The 22,603-nt window shown below is 39.8% G+C and overlaps 1 protein-coding gene across 1 annotated transcript in view; it reads right to left on the bottom strand.

Moving 5' to 3' along the window:
* MKLN1 (muskelin 1) overlaps positions 1-22,603 on the bottom strand; it is a 168,204-nt gene that overhangs the window by 74,994 nt on the left and 70,607 nt on the right. Inside the window, exons 6-8 of the mRNA XM_030215980.1 lie at positions 20,785-20,977; positions 10,777-10,854; positions 10,400-10,465 (exon numbers count right to left, since the gene is read on the bottom strand). Coding sequence (XP_030071840.1) covers positions 10,400-10,465; positions 10,777-10,854; positions 20,785-20,977 — 337 coding nt within the window. The remainder of the gene's footprint in view (positions 1-10,399; positions 10,466-10,776; positions 10,855-20,784; positions 20,978-22,603) is intronic.

Here is a 22,603-nt window from a genome sequence, read left to right as displayed (position 1 = left end):
AATAAAACCAATAAGAACCCTTAATGCCAGTATCACTTTTTTTTGTTGTAATTTTATTTTTATAGATCTCATCAACTCAGTAGTAAACCAAGGAACCTAGTAATTACCAAAATACATCCTCTTATTTTACTGGATCAACTGTTTTCAAAGCAGTGGAAAAAGAAGCCATTAAAGACTTAGCAGTCTGATCTACGTTACTGAAATCAAATTGAAAATGAGATCACTGATCCATGAAATGTTGTATATTTACTACATTATGCTTTATTCTCCATTATTTCTTATAGAATAGGTCCTGCCTAAGTTTAAGCACAAGAAGATGGTCAATCCGTGGAAGAGACACACCCCAAAGATCCCTCAAAACAGGGCCACTCCTAGTAATGTTTTGAAGAAAGGCAAGATCAAAACGGCCTTTATTATGGATTGGGGGGGGGGGGGGGACCCAACCCACTGTACAAAATCTAAGACCAACACTGCACCATAAAAATCCTTTACATTAGTAGAAGTTTCATTATCAATAGGGACATCAATTTTGCCCAATAAAATTGGAACCATATTCCCTTTAAGTACCATATTAACTAACATTTGGCAAAAGAGAGGCATCTAACACTGCAGCTCCATAAAATCAGATAAAACGATATCCTAAGGCCCTCGCAGTTCCTAGAAAATGTAAACTAGTCCATTCCACTTGAAATTATTCTAAAAAAAAAAAAAAAAAAATTCCACCTTCCTTCCTTCCTTGTCCAACCTGGCAGAACAAAATACTTTCATAACCTGGCAGATTTCACTGCTGTGCAATATTGAAGTCAGCCTCGGACAGCCATGACGCAGTTAGAAGCAAATCAAAATTCTGTTGCTGATCCAAATAATGAAAATCTATTCTAACAGATCTGGCATTGATTAAACCAGCATTATGCCACTTCTTGCATTCCCAACCCCTACCATAAAAGTAATCACAACCCTTGGGAATGGCGGGCCCTGTGCTCTGTCCACTACGCCAGGCTTGGAGATGGTTATGTAAGTTCTTTAGTCTTAACAAATCGATCTCTCCTTTACTATCATTACGGGGTAATCCGGAATTCCCAGTGGGAGACACCTCTAGAACATTCCGTGAATGGGAGGCCAAGGGAATCTCCTTTCTGCATCAGGTGATAACAGATAAGGGCGAGATAAAAAGGCTTCCTGAAATCACCAGAGAGTTTCATTTACACAGAACTGATACATTTGCATTTTTACAACTTCAACACTACGTGCACTCTCTGCCCAAGAAAGACTTATCCATGGAAGTGTATGAATGTTTTAATTCAATGTTTGGTCTTGATGCACGACTACGGATCCCCTTAAAGTACTTTCATGCACATTTGAGAGACCATCTGCACTCTTCAGATTTCGACCGGGTGGCACAGCAATGGACAGTGGAATTGTCTACACAAATAACCCCGGAGACCATTAAGACTATCTTGGCTGGAACCTATAAATTGACTGAAAATGTTAACTGGTGGGAAATTCAGTACAAGTTTGTTTTTCGCCTACACATCTCTCCCAGGAGGGCATTCCGGGCCACATTGTGTGAATCAGACCGCTGTCGCAGATGTGGGAAGGAAAATGCCCATTTGAGTCACATGTTCTGGTCTTGCCCCGCCATTCAACAATTCTGGATAGCCTTGGCGTCACACATCTCGACTATGTGGCAGGTGAGATGGCGACATACTCCTCCTCAATTATTTGGAGTCTATACTATACACGGACAATCTAAGCCAGGCTTACGTGCCTTCTTACATAGATCTGTATTGATGGGGAAAAAAACAATCTTACAACAATGGATGACATCGGACACCCCCACCATAGCCCAATGGCGTTCATTCATGATCTATATGTGCTCATTTGAACGCAGCGGGATTGCAGACTTGGCAGGGACTAAGGGAAACCTATTTTGTACAGCCTGGGCACCCTTTTGGGACACATTGACTCCAGTAGCCCGCAGCAGAATCTTAAATTCCTGACGAGGGAGAGGGGGGAGGGTGGGGTAGAAATGGGAGGGGGGGGGGAGGGGAGAAAATGTTGAAAATGTTGAAATCTTGGAACTTGTATAAGATAAGACGGGTCAATTTTGTACTTGTTATATTTCTTTTTCCATGATCTGTGCCCGGCTTTTGTACTTTATGTTAATAAAGATGAGTTTAAAAAAAAAAAAAAGTAATCACAACTTATTGGTATGAATGCAGAAGGATTAACTTATCATCCGGAGACATACGCAGCACTGTACACTTGAACATGAAGAGACAGTCCCTGCTCAACAGAGCTTACAATCTAATTAGGACAAACAGGACAAATAAGGGATAAGGACAAAGAGTAGCAACATTCTGTGCAGAATCCCAAAGAGTAGCAACATTCCAGAATCCCAAAGAGTAGCAAGATTCTAGAATCCCAAAGAGTAGCAAGATTCTAGAATCCCAAAGACTACCACCACTACTACTACTACTTATCAATTCTATAGCACTACTAGATGTACACGCAGCACTGTACACTTGAACATGAAGAGACAGTCCCTGCTCGAAAGAGCTTACAATCTAATCAGGACAAACAGGACAAATAAGGGATAAGGGAATAAGGTGGGAAAGATATAACATAAAAGGGTACTGTACAAATGAAAAGGGGTTAGGAGTTAAAAGCAGCATCAAAAAGGTGGGCTTTTAGACTAGATTTGAAGACGGCCAGAAAGTCTATTCCAGGAATATGATGCAGCAAGATAAAAAGAAGAGAGTCTGGAGTTGGCAGTGGAAGAGAAGGGTACGGATAAGAGAGATTTACCCAATGAATGGAGTTCCCGGGGAGGAGTACCGACATCATAGCAAAGACTCCAAGGTCAGTAAACAGTATGATTGCATGGATAGCGTCAATAAAATTTCAGCTTCCTGGACAACGGATGGCATTTCAAGGGCTGCCAATGAGAGATGGCATCAGTGTCTTGTAGAATTGGCAAAGAATCTTCCAGTACAGAATGGCTCTTCGTGATGGCAGTTTTAAACTAGTCTGAAGATGGGTGAAAACAGTCCCAAGAGTGTGTAAGCATCAAATAAAACACATATAGAAATGAAGAAAAAAACCCATCTGAAAAGCTATATATATCAGTATCCACAGAATGAAAACAAAATGAAGTCCCAAATCCAGAGACAGTCATGGTAGATGCCGACTAGGATTTAGAGGCAGTAAGATGAGGTACACGGAGAACCATGACCGGGATATAGTCATATTTGACTATCATGTGTTTGGGAAAGATGGGGTAGGAAGAAAGGAGGAGTAGCATTACATAACCATAAGGAATTATTTATTATTATTATTATTATTTATTGCATTTGTATCCCACTTTTTCCCACCTATTTGTAGGCTCAAAGTGGCTTACAGGGTGTGGTTATGACAATCATTTCGTAATAACAAGTACAATTCTTAAAGTTTGAATGTTGGTAAGAGAAGATAAGCATATTCATTTCATGATAACAACTATAATTCTTATTGTTTAAAGATTGGGTAAGGGAGGATAGACGGGAAGTGTTAGGTAAGTTAAAGGTGAGCTGTAGTGATTGTGTGATTTGTTGAGGTAGTTTGTAGGCTATGTATTTTCCTTGTAGGCCTTTTGGAAGAGATGAGTTTTCAGAGATTTGCTAAAGTTATTTAAATCATCAATAGCTTTCAGGTCTGTAGGTAGAGCATTCCACAGCTGCGCGCTCAAGTAGGAGAAGGTGGTAGCGTGTGTCAGTTTGTATTTCAGTCCTTTGCAGCTGGGGAAGTGCAGATTGAGATATTTGCGGGATGATCTCACAGCATTCCTGGGAGGCAGGTCCACAAGGTTTATCATGTAGCTTGGGGCGTCTGCTTGTATAATTTTGTGTACTATCGTGCAGATCTTGAACTCGACACGTTCTTTGAGTGGGAGCCAGTGGAGTTTCTCTCTCAGGGGTTTAGCACTTTCATATTTATTTTTTCCAAATATGAGTCTGGCGGCTGTGTTCTGGGCTGTTTGGAGTTTTTTGATAGTTTGTTCTTTGCAGCCAGCGTACAGTGCATTGCAATAGTCCAAGTGACGTATCACCATTGACTATACCAAGGTCAATATTAAAGCAACAAAACTCCAAAGGTTTACATGATCAGGAGAAAGCACTGTGGGCTATGTGCGAGGTGAGTCAGAGGCAACCCCTAAAAATTATCTGGATCGTGGTAATATTCAGCCACTACCTACATGTCATCCTTTTAGTTTAAGCCTGCTCAGTGTCCTAAATTAAATGGATGTCAGCATGGTCACTGTTCCATATTTATATTCACCACCTCTACCTATATTGATTATAGCATAGAATATATGGATTAAAGTTAAAAACCAGGGTTCCTACTTAAAATAGTGACTGTTCCAGCTGAAAATTGTCCCTTCTGAAATCTTATGTAGACATGTAATACATGATTTGGTAAACTGGTAATCGTAAAATTATTGGCGTCAACATTTTAACGGTGATGGCTAGACAGTGTCCCAAGGGACATTCAAACACACTGAATTTTACTTATAGCCTTCCCTTTCCCCATTCTATACCTTTGAAAAACTTTATCCCAGAGCTCTCTTGGCTGCTTTCGAGTACTTTTAGACCTTTGCTTCAAATTCAATTCATACAACAAATAGCTTGATTCTTCATCCAGGAGTATTCAAATCAATTCATTTCCTGTGATTTGGACATAAGTGAGCTCTATTAACTTATAATATGCCTCGTCAAGGCAATTTTTGGAAACGAAGCTACATCTGGAGTTTTGTTTTGTTTTTGTTTTTTTAAACAAAAGAGGTAAAGGCTCATGCAGTGAAGATGTTTTGATTCCTTACTCTATTACTTTTGAATATTTCTAAGACTATTCTGTCATACATACATTTACATCTGCAAAAAATGCCTTTAATGCATTTTGAATTTTATTTTTTTGAGAAAGCAGAATATGAAAAATATATACAAGGTATACAAGGGTCTGAAGTCTTTCACAAGGCATGTACTACTGCATGTAATCTAAAGTGAACACTATTGCAGCGCTGGTAAGAAACTATGCAAGATTATAACATAGCTTTTTCATAATCACTCTTCCAAATAAGGTTCAAAATATCAGGTTAACAACTTGGGGACACTGACTTAAATACTTAGCATATTGTGATGTGGCAATTGAGGGACTTGTCAGATCTATAAATGCAGCTACTCATTCATGCTCACCTTTCCCAAAATGGAAGATTAAAAAACAAAAGAACGCCACACCCTTGCAGACATCTTCAAAGCTCAAGTAGGTACTTCATATGCCCTGGGTTCTCCTACCACTAAACAAATTAAAGTGGATGCCTTCGCTATTCTTTGAATTGAATCTTGGAAAGAAAGGGTCTCATGAACACACTCCATACTGCAAAGAGGGCCACAAAAGATTTGAAGAGACATCCTCTTTTGGATTAGAGAAATCAGTGGAGCACTAGTCATCCTCAGACTAAGTTCTCTATGTATTAAGCTAAGAAGAGAGGGTAGTATCTGGAACCCAATGGATCTAATTTTTGATTAGACCTATATAGGGCCAAAGTTGAGGAGAACTCTGCTCTGTTTTCAGTTCTTTCAACCACGGAGTGGCTGCTTTTGAAAATGACTTGGTGAACACAGTGTCTTGTCAAAATACTCTGACAAAGACAGACACATCAGTTGTTTCACATACCCAACGTTTGATGGACGGTCTCTGAATACAGACACTGACAATAGATTGCATAAGTCAGGAAAACTTTCCCCTCCAAACACCACATTAAGCAATATAGACTAATACGTGGTTTGGGGGGGAGGGGGGGGGTGTTTTTCCTGTGAATGCCAAACAGAAGTATTTAAAACTAGGAAAAAATGCCCGTTTCTGAGCGGAATGAAACGGGCGCTAGCAAGGGGTCCCCTCCCTCCGTCCCTCGAAGCTACTTGCCTTGTTCGCCCTCCCTCCGTCCGTCGAAGCTACTTGCCTTGTTCGCTGTGGGCCGTTTCGGCCGTGGAGTGTCAATAGCTCCGCCCTCGACGTCATGACGTTTTGACGCGAGGGCGGTACAGACACTCCAGGGCACACCGGATATCTCGGGCGCCTCAACTTTCGTGGAGGCTTCAGAACGTTGGGGTTGCCTTTTATATATATAGATTTTTGTTTCTCCTCCTCATTCTCCACATATCTGTGTTCAGCATCCTTTAGCTTTAAAATTCCATGTAAGGTTTTTTTTGTTTCCTGAAGATACCTAAAAAAGTTTTATCACCTCACATTACATCTCTGGTTATCTGTTCTTTGTTTTGCCTTAAATCGGTCTTTGAAAAATAGGTACCTTGAGTAAAAAAGGAGGAAAAAAAACCATACTAGTATCTTGGAAAAATACAGAGAGAGATGGTATTTATAGGCAGAATATTAAAGGGGAAAAAAAGAGAAAGTGTCAGAAATACCTTGATTAGGTTGCTCATAGATAAAATACCACGGTTTATGGCCAAAACCAAACAGGAAAATCAGTGTGAATTCTGAAGAAAAGGTATACCGCCAAACTGCACTGGCTACCAATTAAGAAACGTATCGTATTTAAAATCTGAAAGACAGTTCGCAAAATCATCTACGGCGAGGCACCGGGATACATGACAGACTTCATCGACCTGCCACTCAGAAACACCATAAAATCAGCACGATCATACCTAAATCTCCACTACCCAAGCAGCAAAGGACTCAAATACAAATCCACTTATGCATCCAGCTTTTCCTACTTAAGCGCACAACTATGGAACGCACTACCAAAAGCAGTAAAAACCACACTCGACCACTTGAATTTCCGGAAAGCACTAAAAACAGAACTGTTCAGAAGGGCATACCCCACCGACCCAACATAAAAAAAACCTGGATATTTGCGACACAACGTAACCAAAGATCGTAACGGACATATCCTAACTCTTCCTTTCCCTCACTATGTTCTCCTCAACTGTCTTTACCATACATGTATCTCAGTCTACCATAATATCACCTTGATATTACTCACACCTTGTATTTGTTAACACCAATTACGGTACTATGTAAGCCGCATTGAGCCTGCCATGAGTGGGAAAGCGCAGGGTACAAATGTAACAAAAATAAAATAGATACTATTGGAGATTCTACATGGAATGTTGCTACTATTGGAGATTCTACATGGAATGTTGCTATTCCACTAGCAACATTCCATGTAGAAGGCTGCGCAGGCTTCTGTTTCTGTGAGTCTGACGTCCTGCACGTACGTGCAGGACGTCAGACTCACAGAAGCAGAAGCCTGCACGGCCACATTGGTGATCTGCAAGGGCTGACTTCAGGCACAGGCAGCTCCTTGTGACTCTGGGCAAGTCACTTAACCCTCCATTGCCCCATGTAAGCCGCATTGAGCCTGCCATGAGTGGGAAAGCGCGGGGTACAAATGTAACAAAAAAAAAATCTCTTCAACAAGGCACACCACAACGTTCAATAATTGTAAATGTAACACATCACCACTCTACCTTTATTTTGACTGGTTTCTTTCTATGCCTGTCTGCTTAATTTTATCATGTCAACCTATTCTCTATGTAACACCAACTGTAACTTTTACTCTGGGATGGCGAATGCCATAACGTAACATTGCAAGCCACATTGAGCCTGCAAAGAGGTGGGAAAATATGGGATACAAATGCAACAAATAAATAAAAAATGGAATGTCTTGGGACAGTCAGCGGGAAAACAAATGGGTATCTGCTGTGAGGCCATCTCAACATGAAGTCCCACATAAAGTGCGGCAAAGACTTTTACAGTTAACCAAAATGAGCTAAGCAAGCATGTGTATCAGCCCATGAACACAGTTAACGGTTACTACGTTGGCATGACAGCTCATGAATTAACTGCATAGAGAATTACAGGGTGAGTTATTGACAGTGCACGGGGTCTTTTGCCATCGTTTGTACACCCGCACTAATTGCAAACACACAATACGTAATAAAGAACTCTTCTGTATGCGAATACTGGGAAAGCCTCCCCCCCCCCCCTTACTTAGCATATAGCCTTTGCATTTACTGTGCATTCATTTTTTGCACTTAACTCACGGTACGTGCAAAAACTTTACCTAGAAGCAGGCCCCTTAGTCTTTAACAAAGCTCTTGAAAGTGTACAATGCTCTTTGACAAGTGTGATCATGTGATCCTCTTGTACAACATGATAAGCATGCTTGTCTTCAAGAGAAAAAAAAGAAAAAGGTTCTTCCTGTCTTAATCTCCCCTGGTGTTCTGCAGTATTGCTACTTCAATAATACTTAGTCAAGATTCTTCCTAAGCACTTTAAAACACTTTTTTTTCACATTTAATGCAACTCACGGAATATGGTTTTATTATTCATTATTTGTTACATTGCTAGTACGGACGCATATCGTCAAAATACAACTCCTAGCACTGAGGATAATTAAGTTTTATCCAGCACTAAGACACATTTCAATAGATGCAAAAGAAAGGGTTCCATAGTTACACTGTACATCTTAAAAAAAAAAAACTTCATGATAATTACACAGTAATTAAGTCCATGACCCATAGGAAACTGCTGATTAGAATAACCACATTCAGTTCTTACTCCAACAATTAGTGACAATAAGTACATTTAAATCGTCTTTACAGTGTTTGGTAGGCAATTGGGTATTGGGGATGAAGAATGCTGCTATATACCGAGTAAAATCAGGTCTATAAGTAAATAGATCAGCTCAATAAACAGAAAAAAAAAAAGAACTAGGGTAATGCTGCTGTGTATCAAGAAGGTTACCCCAGTTCATTAACTCTAATTAGTCCTCTTCTGGGGCACTCAGGGTTCTCACTGTTCTTATATGAAAAGCTGGTCGCTTTGTGCACATAAATTCTCACAGCTCACAAAACTCGCATCACCACAACGACCTCATTCAGAGCTCAGCAAAAAAACAAAAGATTTGGCACAGACCGTACATCCTATGGGGTCCTTGCCAAAATTTCAAGGCCCCGAGTGCCAAGGGTTTTGTTGCCCTGGTTGAAGTTTAATGGCAACCCTGAATGGATCAGCTGAAAGCTGAAACAACCTTTTATCCGCAGGACCTAAAAAAATTTTGGTCAAAGGAAAAAAAAATATCTGCAAGCAATGAAAAATGAATTTGATATCGAGCAGATAGCAATCGAAGCTTTTCAGTGCCTGCCAATGGCACTGTGAAAAAGAGTTCAATAAATTCTAGTGTATTAGATGGTTTAAGGGTCACACAGAGAAAGGCAGTGCTAGATCAACTCCAGTTCCTCTTCCTTTTCACTACCGTCTTAATTGGACTGCACAATACTTTCATCTTATTCACTGGGCTAGCTGACAATCATGCTTCCATTGCCGTTTGTTAGAGAATTTTCATATGGACCCTACAGTACCCCAAGGTTCCTTTTCACAGCAGATTAATGCTAAGGACACAAAATGCCAAAGTCCTTAACATCACATTGGGACAGAAGTGCTCATATTTGCTTGAGTTGCCATCTAAAATACACAGAACCCATATGGGGAATATTTATTTTTTATTTTTGTTACATTTGTACCCTGCGCTTTCCCACTCATGGCAGGCTCAATGCGGCTTACATGGGGCAATGGAGGGTTAAAGTGACTTGCCCAGAGTCACAAGGAGCTGCCTGTCCACCACCCTAACCACTAGGCCACTCCTCCACTGTTGCTACTATTTGAGATTCTACATGGAATGTTGCTATTCCACTAGCAACATTCCATGTAGAAGTCGGCCCTTGCAGATCACCAATGTGGCTGCGCAGGCTTCTGCTTCTGTGAGTCCGACATCTTGCACGTACAGAAACGGAAGCCTGCGCAGCCTTCTACATGGAATGTTGCTAGTGGAATAGCAACATTCCATGCCAATAGTAGCAACATTCCATGTAGAATCTCACAGAGTAGCAACAGAACCTCAAATAGTAGCAACATTCCATGTAGAATCTCCAATAGTAGCAACATTCCATGTAGAATCTCCAATAGTATCTATTTTATTTTTGTTACAATTGTACCCTGCGCTTTCCCACTCATGGCAGGCTCAATGCGGCTTACATGGGGCAATGGAGGGTTAAGTGACTTGCCCAGAGTCACAAGGAGCTGTCTGTGCTAGGAATCGAACTCAGTTCCTCAGTTCCCCAGGACCAAAGTCCATCCCAACTGAAATTCTTATCTTTGCCACAAAACAAATGCATTTTTAATTTGACATGTCTATGTTAAACACTGATGTTTGTTACAGGAAAAACTGGCACAATCTAAGTAATGAGGGAGATTCAGAGCTGCAGATTGTGAAAAAGAATAGTTGACAAAGTTTCCTATATTGGAATCTGCAATGACTGACATGCAGTACAATAATCACCTGATTGGACATCAATGACCATTTGGTGTCCTCCTCTCATCCCCGGTCTACTGTCCTCACCATCACCTAATAAAATAATTTAAAAAAAACAAAAAAAAGGTTTGTTAAAAAGCATCTTAAAGAACTGGTCAAAACAGCAGAGGCCACAAAGAGGCGTATTTTCAAAGCACTTAGACTTACAAAGTTACATAGTAAGTCTAAGTAGTTTGAAAATGAGCCCCAGTGTCTACTAAAGTAAAGCAGTTAAGTTTATTAAGGAGTCAGGTGGCTAGCACATTTCCTTCACCAATCAAAGAGAATATTAAGATTACTGCCTTCCACATGCAGCGTAAAAGACAGAAAAAGCAGAGTAAAATTTGTAATAAAGGTATTCTTACCTTTGGTGCTTTTAGGAATAATTTGACTCCATCGAGGCTTGTATTCCTGCTGACTGATGTATTGATTGAATAAGCCATCTTCAAAACACAAAGAAAACTACTGTTACATACGTTTCCTGAACTTAAAGCAGAAAATCTAATAAATTAAATTAAGCCATGGCTCCCCATCACCCAGTCAAGTGTTCAGGATATCCACAATAGATACATATGAAAGAAAATATTGGTCTGCAACGCAAAAATCTCATGAATGTTCATTGTAGGTATGTGAAAAGAAATCCGCTGGCAGGTGGAGAACTCAGAATGCCCCACGATAAATATAACAGTACAAAGACAGTAGGAGAGCGACCAAGGATACCAAAGACAGGAAAGATGTTCCTTAATAAAAGAGTTTATTTGGAGTACTCTTTTATTAAGGAACATCTTCCTGTCTTTGGTATCCTTGGTCGCTCTCCCCCTGTCTTTGTAATGTTCATTGTAGGTATCCTGAAAACTCAACTAGCCATGGGCAGGTGGGGGCTAAAAGATGGAAACATCAACTAGAGCTCCAGATGTCTTTCAAAAAAAAAAAAAAAAAAAAAAAAGAGTGATGTCAGATTTGTGCCTTTTGCTTCAAAAAAGAATTACTGCACATAGACCCTGCCTTTTTGCAAATTTGGACCCTTACCCTTCTTGGTCATCTGAACAGGCATGCTGTTATTTATGTCCAACAAATTAATTAGATTAAAGGAGGCTCTACTACAACCACTTCTGAAAAAGAATCATACTAGATTCCCAGGTACTAGCTAATTTATGGTCTATATTTAATACCTCTTTTGTCCAAAGAAAAAAGCATACATGTGAAACAGTCAATCTCCAGCTAGCAATTCTGTCAGACCATGCTCAGACAGGGTTTTGTGCTTACCATGGCACTGAAGCCTCCCCTAGTAGCTTTTTTTTTAATGAACTGCATAGAAACTTCAACTGTCAATTCTGCAGTGGTATTGCTGGTCCTAACTGCAGCGTTCAAAAGACTGGATCATCAGATCCTGAGTAAACACCTTCTAGAGATAGAATACCTCTGTTGTGCACTACTATAGAGAACTTCCCTTCCACCAAGCCTGTGGCTTGTAGTGTTCTACAGGGGTCTTTACTACCTCTTGACTTGTTTACTATCCCTTGCATTTACTTCCTTTAGTTAAAATGTTAGGACAGGTAAAGATCTATTTCATGGAAAAAGAAAAAAAAAAAAAAACAAGGATGTAAACCAGTTCATGATCTTTCCTTGCTATCTGTTATGTCAATAAGTATGTCATTGAAGTTGAACCCTTGTAAATCAGAGGTTTAATAGTTAAAGCTTGACAGGAAGAGATAAGGGGGGGGGACATATTTTAGTATGGGGGAAAATATTTATTTTTCCATTTTGTGTTTATTAAATTTTTTAAAAGTTACAATACAAAACATATTCCCATTACAAAACACAACAAAGCAACAGTCAGAGTAATATATAACTGATCCAATTCCCAAACTCAACTATCCCCCCCCCCCTCCCCAGATACACCAACCCTCTTAATACAATCCTGAGATAGAATATAGGCCTGGTTTAGTATGTCGTAGTTCCTCACATTCCAACTGTCCATCCCCAAACAATGTTACGAAAGTCTTCCCATACGTCAGATTACTCCCCTTACTAATTTTGATACCAGTGGAGAAAGGGTGTTCAGGCTCTCTGGAAGGCAGCGAGCTGACCACGTCTTTGCGCTGTAAGTTTACTAAAATAATCTGGCTCCATCAAAACTCAAACTCCTATAACACTAGACATTTCCTATGATCTATCCAAATCAGTGGCACCTTGACAAAACAGGTGAGAGTTACGATTCTAATAGCTATGGTTACTCAATGTGAAGCCTTATTCTCCAATCAGAATATCAAAGACTTTCTTCAAATATGAGAGTAACTTATCTTAAGAAGGCTTATAAGCAGGTCAACATCTACTTTCAGCACAGTTCCAGAAAGTGCTAATGTAATCACAGAACTTGACTTTTTTTTTCTTCTATAAGCCAATGAACTCTGCTTCCTCAGCACATCCACATCAAACAGAGCAAACAGTTTAGCTAGCTACAAACAAAGTCCACAATTCAGTGTGCAACATGAAGTCAGAACCGTAGTGAATTAAAGTGTACCTTACACACCTACATGAAGAGTTAATGAAGCCTGGATACATTTATACATTCCTGTAAATAGTGCGTTGATTTGTCAGTGCCATGGTCTGATCACAGTCTGATTGGGATAAGCTTCCTTGAATAGATGGGTTTTCAGCGATTTTCTCAAGGGTAGGTAGTCTTTAATAGAACGAATGGATCTAGGTAGGGCATTCCAGAGTTGACTGCCTTTGAAGGAGAAGTTGGAATCATACGAGGATTTATACTTGAGTCCTTTGCAGTTAGGGTAGTGCAGGTTGAGGTAATTTCAAGAGGATTTCGACGTTTTTCTGGTGGGTAGGTCGATCAAGTCGGTCATGTAGTTCGGAGATTCTCCATGGATGATCTTATGAATCAGTGTGTGGAACTTGAAGTTTATTCGTTCTCTAATAGGGAGCCAATGAAGCTTTTCATGAAGAGGTGATGAATGCTCAAATCGTGATTTGCCAAAAATGAGTCTGGCTGCCGTGTTTTGGACAGTCTGAAGATTTTTCAGGATTTGGGCCTTACAGCCTATGAAAGTGCTGTTGCAGTAATCCACATGGGTAAGTAAAGTGGATTGTACCAAGTTGCGGAATGTTTTCAGGGGGAGATACGGTTTAACATGTTTCAGTATCCACATCATGTTGAACATTTTCTTTGTAGTGGATTTTGCGTGAGTTTCAAGTGATAGATATCTGTCTAGTGTCACTCCAAGAATTTTCAGGTTGTTGGATATGGGGATAGTGACATCAGGGGTACTAAGAGTAGTTGGGAGGAGTGAAGAGTATTGGGATGAGAGAATTAGGCTTTGTGTTTTCTCCTTGTTCAGTTTCATCACAAAGGCGTTGGCCCAAGAGGTTATGATGTTCATGCCAGTAGTTATTTTGTCAGAGATTTCTGATAGATTGGATTTGAAGGGGATGAATATGGTGACGTCGTCAGCGTAGATGAAAGGGTTGAGACCGTGTCTGGATAGGGATTTAGCCAGGGGGGTCATCATAAGATTGAAGAGGATCGGAGATAGAGGAGATCCTTGGGGTACACCACAAACTGATGACCATGGAGATGAGATTGTTGAAGTTGATTTAACTTGGTAGGATCTTGTTGTGATAAAGGCTTTTATCCATTTGATGATATTTCCGCCGATACCTAGTTTATTCATATTATACGCATGAAAAATGTACAGACTGTTCAAAAACCATCAGAGTATGTTTTGTGAAAGAACAAGATACTTATTATGCCCATTAGCACTAATGGGCTGCCTTTCACATTAACCAGAACAAGTTTGCACAAGACAAAGCAATATCGTCAAAGAAATGCGATTTTGGTGTACAAGCTTCAAATTAGTCAGACATGTGAACTGACATCCAAGTTTCAAGTTTATTAAGGCTTGATATACTGTTCTTAGTGGCTGTCCAAGCGGTTTACAACATATAAATATATATCAGAAACAGAAAGAAACTACAAATCTCATAGGATAGAGGAGAAAGAGGGCGTTCTCCAATCCTAATAAGAAGGCGGTACAACCATTTAAGATACACCACAGCTTTGGGACCCAGCTGTTATGACATAATATACATCTCTCCTACCACACCTTTCACTATTAAATATTGTTTATTTTCCACATGGTTAAGGAAAGACAGAATCTAGAGATATTCCACCTCATTTACAAGGAGTACTTCATTCAACTGGATGCAGTTCTCATTCATATGACTCATATTTAAGCCTGAACAGGCTTGCTCTTTTAAGCTGAATCTCCACGCAGGATCTGATCTGGGAGAAGAAATTCTGAATCAGGTCCCTGCTGAAAAACAGCTCTCGTTTCCTTTTCCTGCCAAGGAAGCACCGATGAATTAACAGCATGTCTGAACAGGGAACAAATACACTTCAGAGGCCCCACGCAAAGGAGTAGGTCAAGGGCAAATTCCTGTCTTAGTTTCCAAATTTGTTCCTTGTCTAGAAGTGGAAAACAGCACTCTTTTTAAAAACTTCAACATACCAGAGCTGTTACATTCATGCACAAAACATTCACTTAAAATAGGATATTTGACCCAATGGGCCTATGCTGCCATATGAGATCCAGGTGGGTTCTTACTGAGCTGGAAACAAAGGACAAAGCTTCCAGATGAAAAATAAATCCAACTTCCTGTAAACCATACAGATTGATGAGATAATATTTCCCTTGCCAAAATCCATGTCAGCTTTGTTCCATGAACCATGACTATCTATGTATTCAGTAATTTTGTTCTTTATAATCGTTTCTGCTGTTTTGCCCAACACTGATGTCAGGTTTACTGATTTGTAAACTGAGCTGAGACATCTCTCTCTTGGCGTGCAGTCCAGCTCATCAGTATTTATCTCCAGCAGGTGGATGGACACACTTTTCAGCCTCTGGTTCTGAGTGATTCTACCGCCAACTGGAATGTTCCTAGGTCTACATACTTTAGACCCAGATCTACCATATCAACTGCCACCACTGCAATAATCCATCCAAAATTTAAAGTTACCAACACTAGTCGGTGTCCAAAGGCATCAGTAAATTATTTTAAGGCCCTTTTTGAAGGATGGAAATGAAAATTTCCAATCGAGTTGAAGTGATAAGGCGTTCCAGAAGGTGGGTCCAGTAACACTAAAAAATGGAGTCTCAAATAGTATCCATAGAAACGTGTCTAAAAGAAGGAATTAGATAGTTCTTTGAGAAGAACGCAGTATTTGAGGAGCAGAACAAGGTATTAAAAGTTGGGATAGAAAGACTCACAGGTCATTAAGGTGTACTGTATGGACTAGGGTCAGAATCTTTTAAGTGATTCAGTGAATAATGGGGAGCCAGTGTTCTTTGGTCATATTCTTTGTGCCATGGATAATGGCAGTGTTTTGAATTAATTGTACCTAATGTCCAAGAGCTGAATACCATTAAATAGGGAGTTACAATAATCCAAATGCGCAAGGACCAGTGAGTGCACCAAAGTCCTTAAACCTAGGCCTCTCATTTAACTGCACTTGAAACAAACCACTGAGCTACTTGGTAGTCTAGAGGTGCTTTGGGCATTACAATTGGTACTGGATAGACAAATAAGAGATTGTGTGACCCCTCTACTCAAAGTTGACTGGTTATCAGAGGAACATTTAAACTTCTCTGTTTGGTATTTAAGTTATTACATGATGGGATTCCGCATTATCTGGCAATAAGCTAGATCGATTATTGGCCTAGCAGCAATCATCCCAGTGGGTTTCATTGCACAGCCCCAGCCCTTCTGAAATTTGGCAAATTCCCACTAAAAAGGGGGCCTTTAGTTACGGAGTCCCATCACTCAAACTCTTCCTCATTGAAAACTTAAGGTTTGGTGGTTTTGTCTGGCATTTCTAGATTGCTGAAGGCACCTAGGGTGCAAAAAAAGTGGATGGAGGTGAAGTATGAAGAAAGCCGAGTTAATATTCTGAAGTATATTTTATTTTAAAACTTGTGCTTTAATTTTTGCTTTGTTACACTGTTTTAACACTTGTAAGCCTCTCTGATTTCGTTTTGAGAAAAGAAATATAAAATTAGAATTAGATTTCAATATACAGTACATTTCTAGCTGCTGTTGGTGCAAAGACCTATAAAGTGTAATGGAAAGTATTTGTAGAGACTCAGCTTTCCTTTCTTTTATGTACCATGTTTACGACATACAATTCTAAATTTTGGCAATGAACTGAAATATGAAGTAGGCAACAGCAAACAAAAAGATTCCAAGAAAATGTTTTGCCTTCAGGTCTGGTATCTTGAATCATTCAAAATCTACAGAGTACAACCCTTCATTATTGGCTCAAAGCCCCAGATGACAGATTCCAAAGTAAATGCCTTGTACATTTCTTAGATCTACTAATTGGAATATGAACTTGTACTCGCAGGAGACATCTCCTTAGAAAACAAATATTTTCTTAAGATGTTGTCTGCTCTTGAAAGGTCTCTTCCATCTCTAACAAAATATGGGGTAGCTAATTGTACAAACATCCCCTTCTCTCTGGAATATCTTTACCTTCTATTCATTCACACCTCAACCAATATTTTACCACTTTTTTTGTTTTCAATTTAAAACTTCATGGGAGGAGGTAGAACGAGAGGACATGAAATGAGATTGAAGGGGGGCAGACTCAAGAAAAATGTCAGGAAGTATTTTTTCACGAAGAGAGTAGTGGATGCTTGGAATGCTCTCCACGGGAGGTGGTGGAAATGAAAACGGTAACAGAATTCAAGCACGCGTGGGATAAACATAAAGGAATCCTGTTCAGAAGGAATGGATCCTAAGGAGCTTAGCCGAGATTGGGTGGCAGAGCCGGTGGCGGGAGGCGGAGATAGTGCTGGGCAGACTTATACGGTCTGTGCCAGAGCCGGTGGTGGGAGGCGGGACTGGTGGTTGGGAGGCGGGGATAGTGCTGGGCAGACTTACACGGTCTGTGCACTGAAAAGGACAGGTACAAATCAAGGTAAGGTATACACAAAAAGTAGCACATATGAGTTTATCTTGTTGGGCAGACTGGATGGACCATGCAGGTCTTTTTCTGTCATCATCTACTATGTTATGGGAGCAGTCAGCCTGTTGAAGCTACTTTGGTAGGTAGGTAAAGGAGCCACAGATTTATACTGTCAGCAAAACTGCCCTGGAAAGTGGGACTGATCTGCAAACTCAAGAATCCCAGCTTTAGAGGACAAAGTTTCCATTTATTCCTACAGCATTTTCATAGTCCTTTCCAAGTCACTTTAGGAGAAAGCAAGAAGACAGCATACATGCAAGGATGCCAACTAAAAATCTGATCAACATGGAAGCATGTGGTACTGGACTGGGCAATTGTAACTAATTTGCATAACAATTTAGAGCTTAACCCTACAAAGAATTATAATCGTCCAAATAAGATAACACCTACATTTGGACCAAAAGAGCAACATGAGATTCATGAAAATATGATCTCATCAAGCATAACTGTCTCATACAATAACCTTTTTTAATAAATTATTGATTTGAAATTCGAAAGTAAGGGAAGAATCTAAAATAACTCCAAGAACTCTGGACTTATCATCGACCTGTAAAGATTTACCACTAGGCAACAATATCATTGACGGAAGTGATACTACTGGATTCGGAAACCAAATGGTTTTGTTAGGGTTTAGACTTAAGCATATTATCAGTAGACCAATATTCAATTTTATCCATACAGAAGGATACTCTGGCAAATGCATCATCCGAGGTGGCACATACTGGGATTAGCATCAAAATATCATCATAAGAAAACAAGCGCTCACCATCAACGAAATAGTTCCCAAAGAGCTCACAACAGATTGAACAGCATGGGTGATAGCGGAGAGCCTTGAGGGACTCCACATTTCAAGCGTCAGCTTTGAGAAAACTTTCTTCACAGGAAAGTCGTCCCATCCCCTTTATCATTTTTGTCACTCTTCTCTATACCTTTTCTAATTCCACTATATCTTTTTTGAGACATGGTGACCACAATTACACACAGTATTTGAGGTGCGGTCAACTATGGAGCGATGCAAAGGCATTATATTTTTCTCAAGTTTCGTTTTATCTCCTTTCCTAATAATTCCTAACATTTTATTTGCTTTCTTAGCCGCTGCTGCATACTAAGCAGGGGGTTTCAACATATCACCAACGATGAAACCTTGGAACCTTGTCCTTGGCACGGACTCCTAATATGGAACCTTGAACCATGTAGGTATTTATTTATTGCATTTGTATCCCACATTTTCCCACCTATTTGCAGGCTCAATGTGGCTTACATAGTTTTGTTAACATTGTCATTTCAGGATATCAGGTACAGTTAGTGATGTGTAGCGATAAGTAAGGGAAGAAAGAAGAAGGGAGGGAGTGATTAGGATAGTTATAGAAGGTGGGCGTTCATAATTGAGTGGGTTGGTGAGGTGGATGTGAGGCTATAGGTTCTCATTGTAGGTCTTGTTGAAGAAAATAATCTTCAGAGATTTTCGAAAGATGGTTGTTTCGTTGATTATAGTTTGGGTTCCTCTTTCCTACATCCATCACTATGCACTTGCTTACATTACATGTCATCTGCCATTTGAATGCCAATCTCCCAGTCTCGTAAGGTCCTCTTGCTGTTTTTTACAATCCTCTTGTTATTTAACAACTTTGAATAACTGTGTCATCAGCAAATTTAATTACCTTGTTAGTTATTCCCATCATCCACAGTCTACCATCACACAGGTTAAAGGCATTACTCTAGTACAGTTAGTATAGTGTTTGTAAAACTTCTACACACCCATGTATGCTTTTCATATTCCACTATTTAAAAAATACAATAAACTAGGCGTTTCGGTGATCTACATAACATATTCTATACTTTCAACTTGAAAGAACTATTTTTAAATTACTTTTTAAATATTTCTATAAGAACCCAAAAAGTCTCAATTGTATAAGTCTTCACATCCCTTGACTTCAATATTTGGTCCAAGCCCCTTTTTGCAGCAGCAGCCAGAAATCATTTAGGATAGATGTCCATCAACAATGCACAGAGCAGGGAAGGGACATAGGTCAACCAAACGAGAGGTACTCCAAAATAGATAGATGTAGAGTCTTTAGTGTCAAAATACAGATACAGTGGACTCAACACGGTCCCGTGTTTCGGCACCAAAGTGCCTGCCTCGGGAGCCTTGGTATTTGTTTGGCTTCTCCGATAATGTTACTATAAATCTAAGTCTGAAAAGATACAGGTGTCCTTTCAGATGTTTTGTTGACCAATATCATTGGAGTAATGCATATATACTCTCTGAATAAGTTCTTTTCTACATAACCATTGTGCATATTTCCCTAGTTGCATTCTGACAATTGACTTGCAGTGTTCCTAAGTGTTTCTTTGCAAATGCTATGGGGGCAGTCCTGTAATTTGGTGCCAAGAAGTAGGCACCACAAATGGGTGCGCTTTGTGCCAATTCTACAACAGCACTGAGGGAACCTAAGTCATTACAGAATACTAGTGCAAATTTGCTTCACCGTGCCAAACATTAAGGGGACCTTTTTGCTAAGAAGGTAGGGCTAACGCATGAGTAGCACGCGCCAAATTGACACTACCACCCGGGTAGCATGGGCACCTGGCGGTAATTTCTAAGTTGGCACACACTGTTTCCCAGCGGTTATCGGCAGCGCAGCCACAAGAGATATTCAAGCACACTGAAATTTTCTTATAGCTTTTTCCCAATTCGTACCTCTGAACAGTCTTACTCTGCGAGTTTTAAGAGCTCTGCTTCTAATTCAGTTCAAACAACATTAAAAAAAAACTTGCTTCATTCACTGAGGGATATTTAAAAACCTCTGAAACTACATACGTGTGGGCTCTATTTAACTTATTATGGAACTTAAGGCAATTTTTGGAATCAAAGCAAATTAGGGTTTGTTATGACAAAGGGTATGAAGACTTGTACAATCAAGGCTTCGTGGTTTGTATTTTTAATTACTTTTTGTATTTCTCTATAATTATTTCACATTCAGTGTTTAGATTTGCAACTGCGTTTTCTAGACAGCAAAAAAATTAAAAACGAACACCACTGTGAAGACAAAGACACTTTACGTGAACTAGATCACTGCATTTTAAGAAGGAGTCAGACGGCAAGAAAAACTAGCAATATATTTCAACAAGTGAAAGAAACAAAATGTTTTATGTACTGATTTCTCATTACATTTTTCTGAATTTAGAAGTATTTTCTCAAGATAACATACTGGTATTTAAAAAAAAAACTCCTCCATCTGTACAGATGTCTGAGCAGGACAGAATACAAAGTTAAAGGGGCTGAAGTTCAGGCCTGCTTTGAAAGAGCAGCGGCACCCCTCAATCTACTTACCATTTACAGCTTTTTCTATCAGTTCCTCGCAGGCATCGAAGTCTCCCTTAAGCACCAGCTTGTCATGCAGATCAGTCAACATGGGGTGCTCTAAGGCAATCTTTGTTTTCTTCTGAAGAGATTCAAAAGCTTCTGTGTAGTTGTGTTGACGAAAGTGCTTTAAACAAAGTCGAATGGCTTCTTGTTCACGGTACTACTGGAACACAATAAAATCAGTTAAGTAAATCTGCTTTACCAGCAGCATAGGGCTTCACCAGGTCTTAGTCTGACACAGCCATCTGTAGCAACATAAAGGGTAATATAAGGCAGAATACTTCTTGTGGCTACAGAATTTGAATTGTTAGGCAGCAGAAGATGTAGAACAGTAATACCTTCTCCAACCACTTTCATAAACGCAGCCCTTGCTCAAATGTATTCCTAATTCCACCTGTTCACAGGAAAACTAGAAGCACTGCATTCATCAAAGAATGGATGCAAGAGTACTCCAAGATTGTAAATTGAAAAATAAAATTATTCTTTTAGATCAGATGCAACATTAATGAGATAGTAAATACATTTTCATTTCCACTAGCATATCATGTGAATCGCTCATACCTATGTGCTGGCTCCAATCTGAAAATGGCTGCCGTGACCTTTATTGTCAGTCTTATGAGACTGCCGCAGAAGGTCTCAGGGGCCAAGGAGCAACTAGACCGCCAGGGCTCCTAAGGTAGGCCTGGGGAGGACCTAGGGGGTGGTGGGAGGGTGGCAGAAGTTTTGGTTTCAGCTGAAAATGTACCAGCATTTTTAGCTAAAACGAAAGCATGGATAATCAGAATTTAGGGCCAGTTTCAGCGCCAAAGCCAAAACCCACTTGGCCTCTAAATCACTGCACATCACCCCTATAGTAAAGCATGGTGGGAGCAGCATTATGTTGTGGAAATGCTTTGCAGGCTTGAAGACAGAGGGGGAAAAGACAGCACAAAGTACAGGCAGATGTTGGAGAAAATCCCGATCCAGTCTGCCATGGACCTGGGAATAGGGAGAAGATTCACCTTTCTGAAGGACAATGATCCTAAGGACAAGCACAAACAATACAGCTGCTCAGCAAGAAAAATGTTAATATTCTCTAGTGATCCAGTGAAGCCCACACCTGAAGCCAATAGAAAATATAAGGGCTGCAGTCCACACACTGTCCCAGCTGACTTGAAAAGTCTGAGCTATTCTGCCAGGAACAAATGTCAAACCTTGCACCACAGAACTGTGCAAAACTGGTAAACACTTATCCTAAACAACTAACGACTTCTTGCTGCAAAGGAAGCTTCCGTCAAGTACCGAGTCAAAAGCTGCGAAGACTTATGCAATTCAAAATTTTTTTTTTTAAATTTCTATAATAGTCCTTTCATGTTAAAAGTATAGGAGGATATTGTATAGACCAATGAAAAGCTACTTTAATACATTTTGATTTACAGTCTTTAGGCTGCAGAATATGAAAACTACAAGGGTATGAAGATTTTTTTTAATAAGGCACTGTAGATAACAGATGAAATTTAATGTGGAGAAATTCAAGTGATGCACACAGGGAGAAAATGTTAATCATGGATGCATAATGGTTTGTTCGATATTAAGAGTCACCACTTAAGAAAAGGGCTGTGGACAATATGTTGAAATACTCTGTGTGGTGGAGTCAAATTCAATGTCATGAATTATTTGGAAAGTAAAGCAGATCATCATAATATACTTAGTATTAATTCGTGATGTGAGAACACGAGTACTGCATGTGATTCTGTTCACCCCATCTCAAAAAATTACAGATAGGGTAGAACTAGAAAAGGGTACA

Source organism: Microcaecilia unicolor, chromosome 10 (genome assembly GCF_901765095.1).
Source record: "Microcaecilia unicolor chromosome 10, aMicUni1.1, whole genome shotgun sequence".
In the NCBI taxonomy this organism is placed as follows: domain Eukaryota; kingdom Metazoa; phylum Chordata; class Amphibia; order Gymnophiona; family Siphonopidae; genus Microcaecilia; species Microcaecilia unicolor.
Note: the sequence above shows the minus strand (reverse complement) of the source record. Positions and strands in the feature narration are given on the sequence as shown.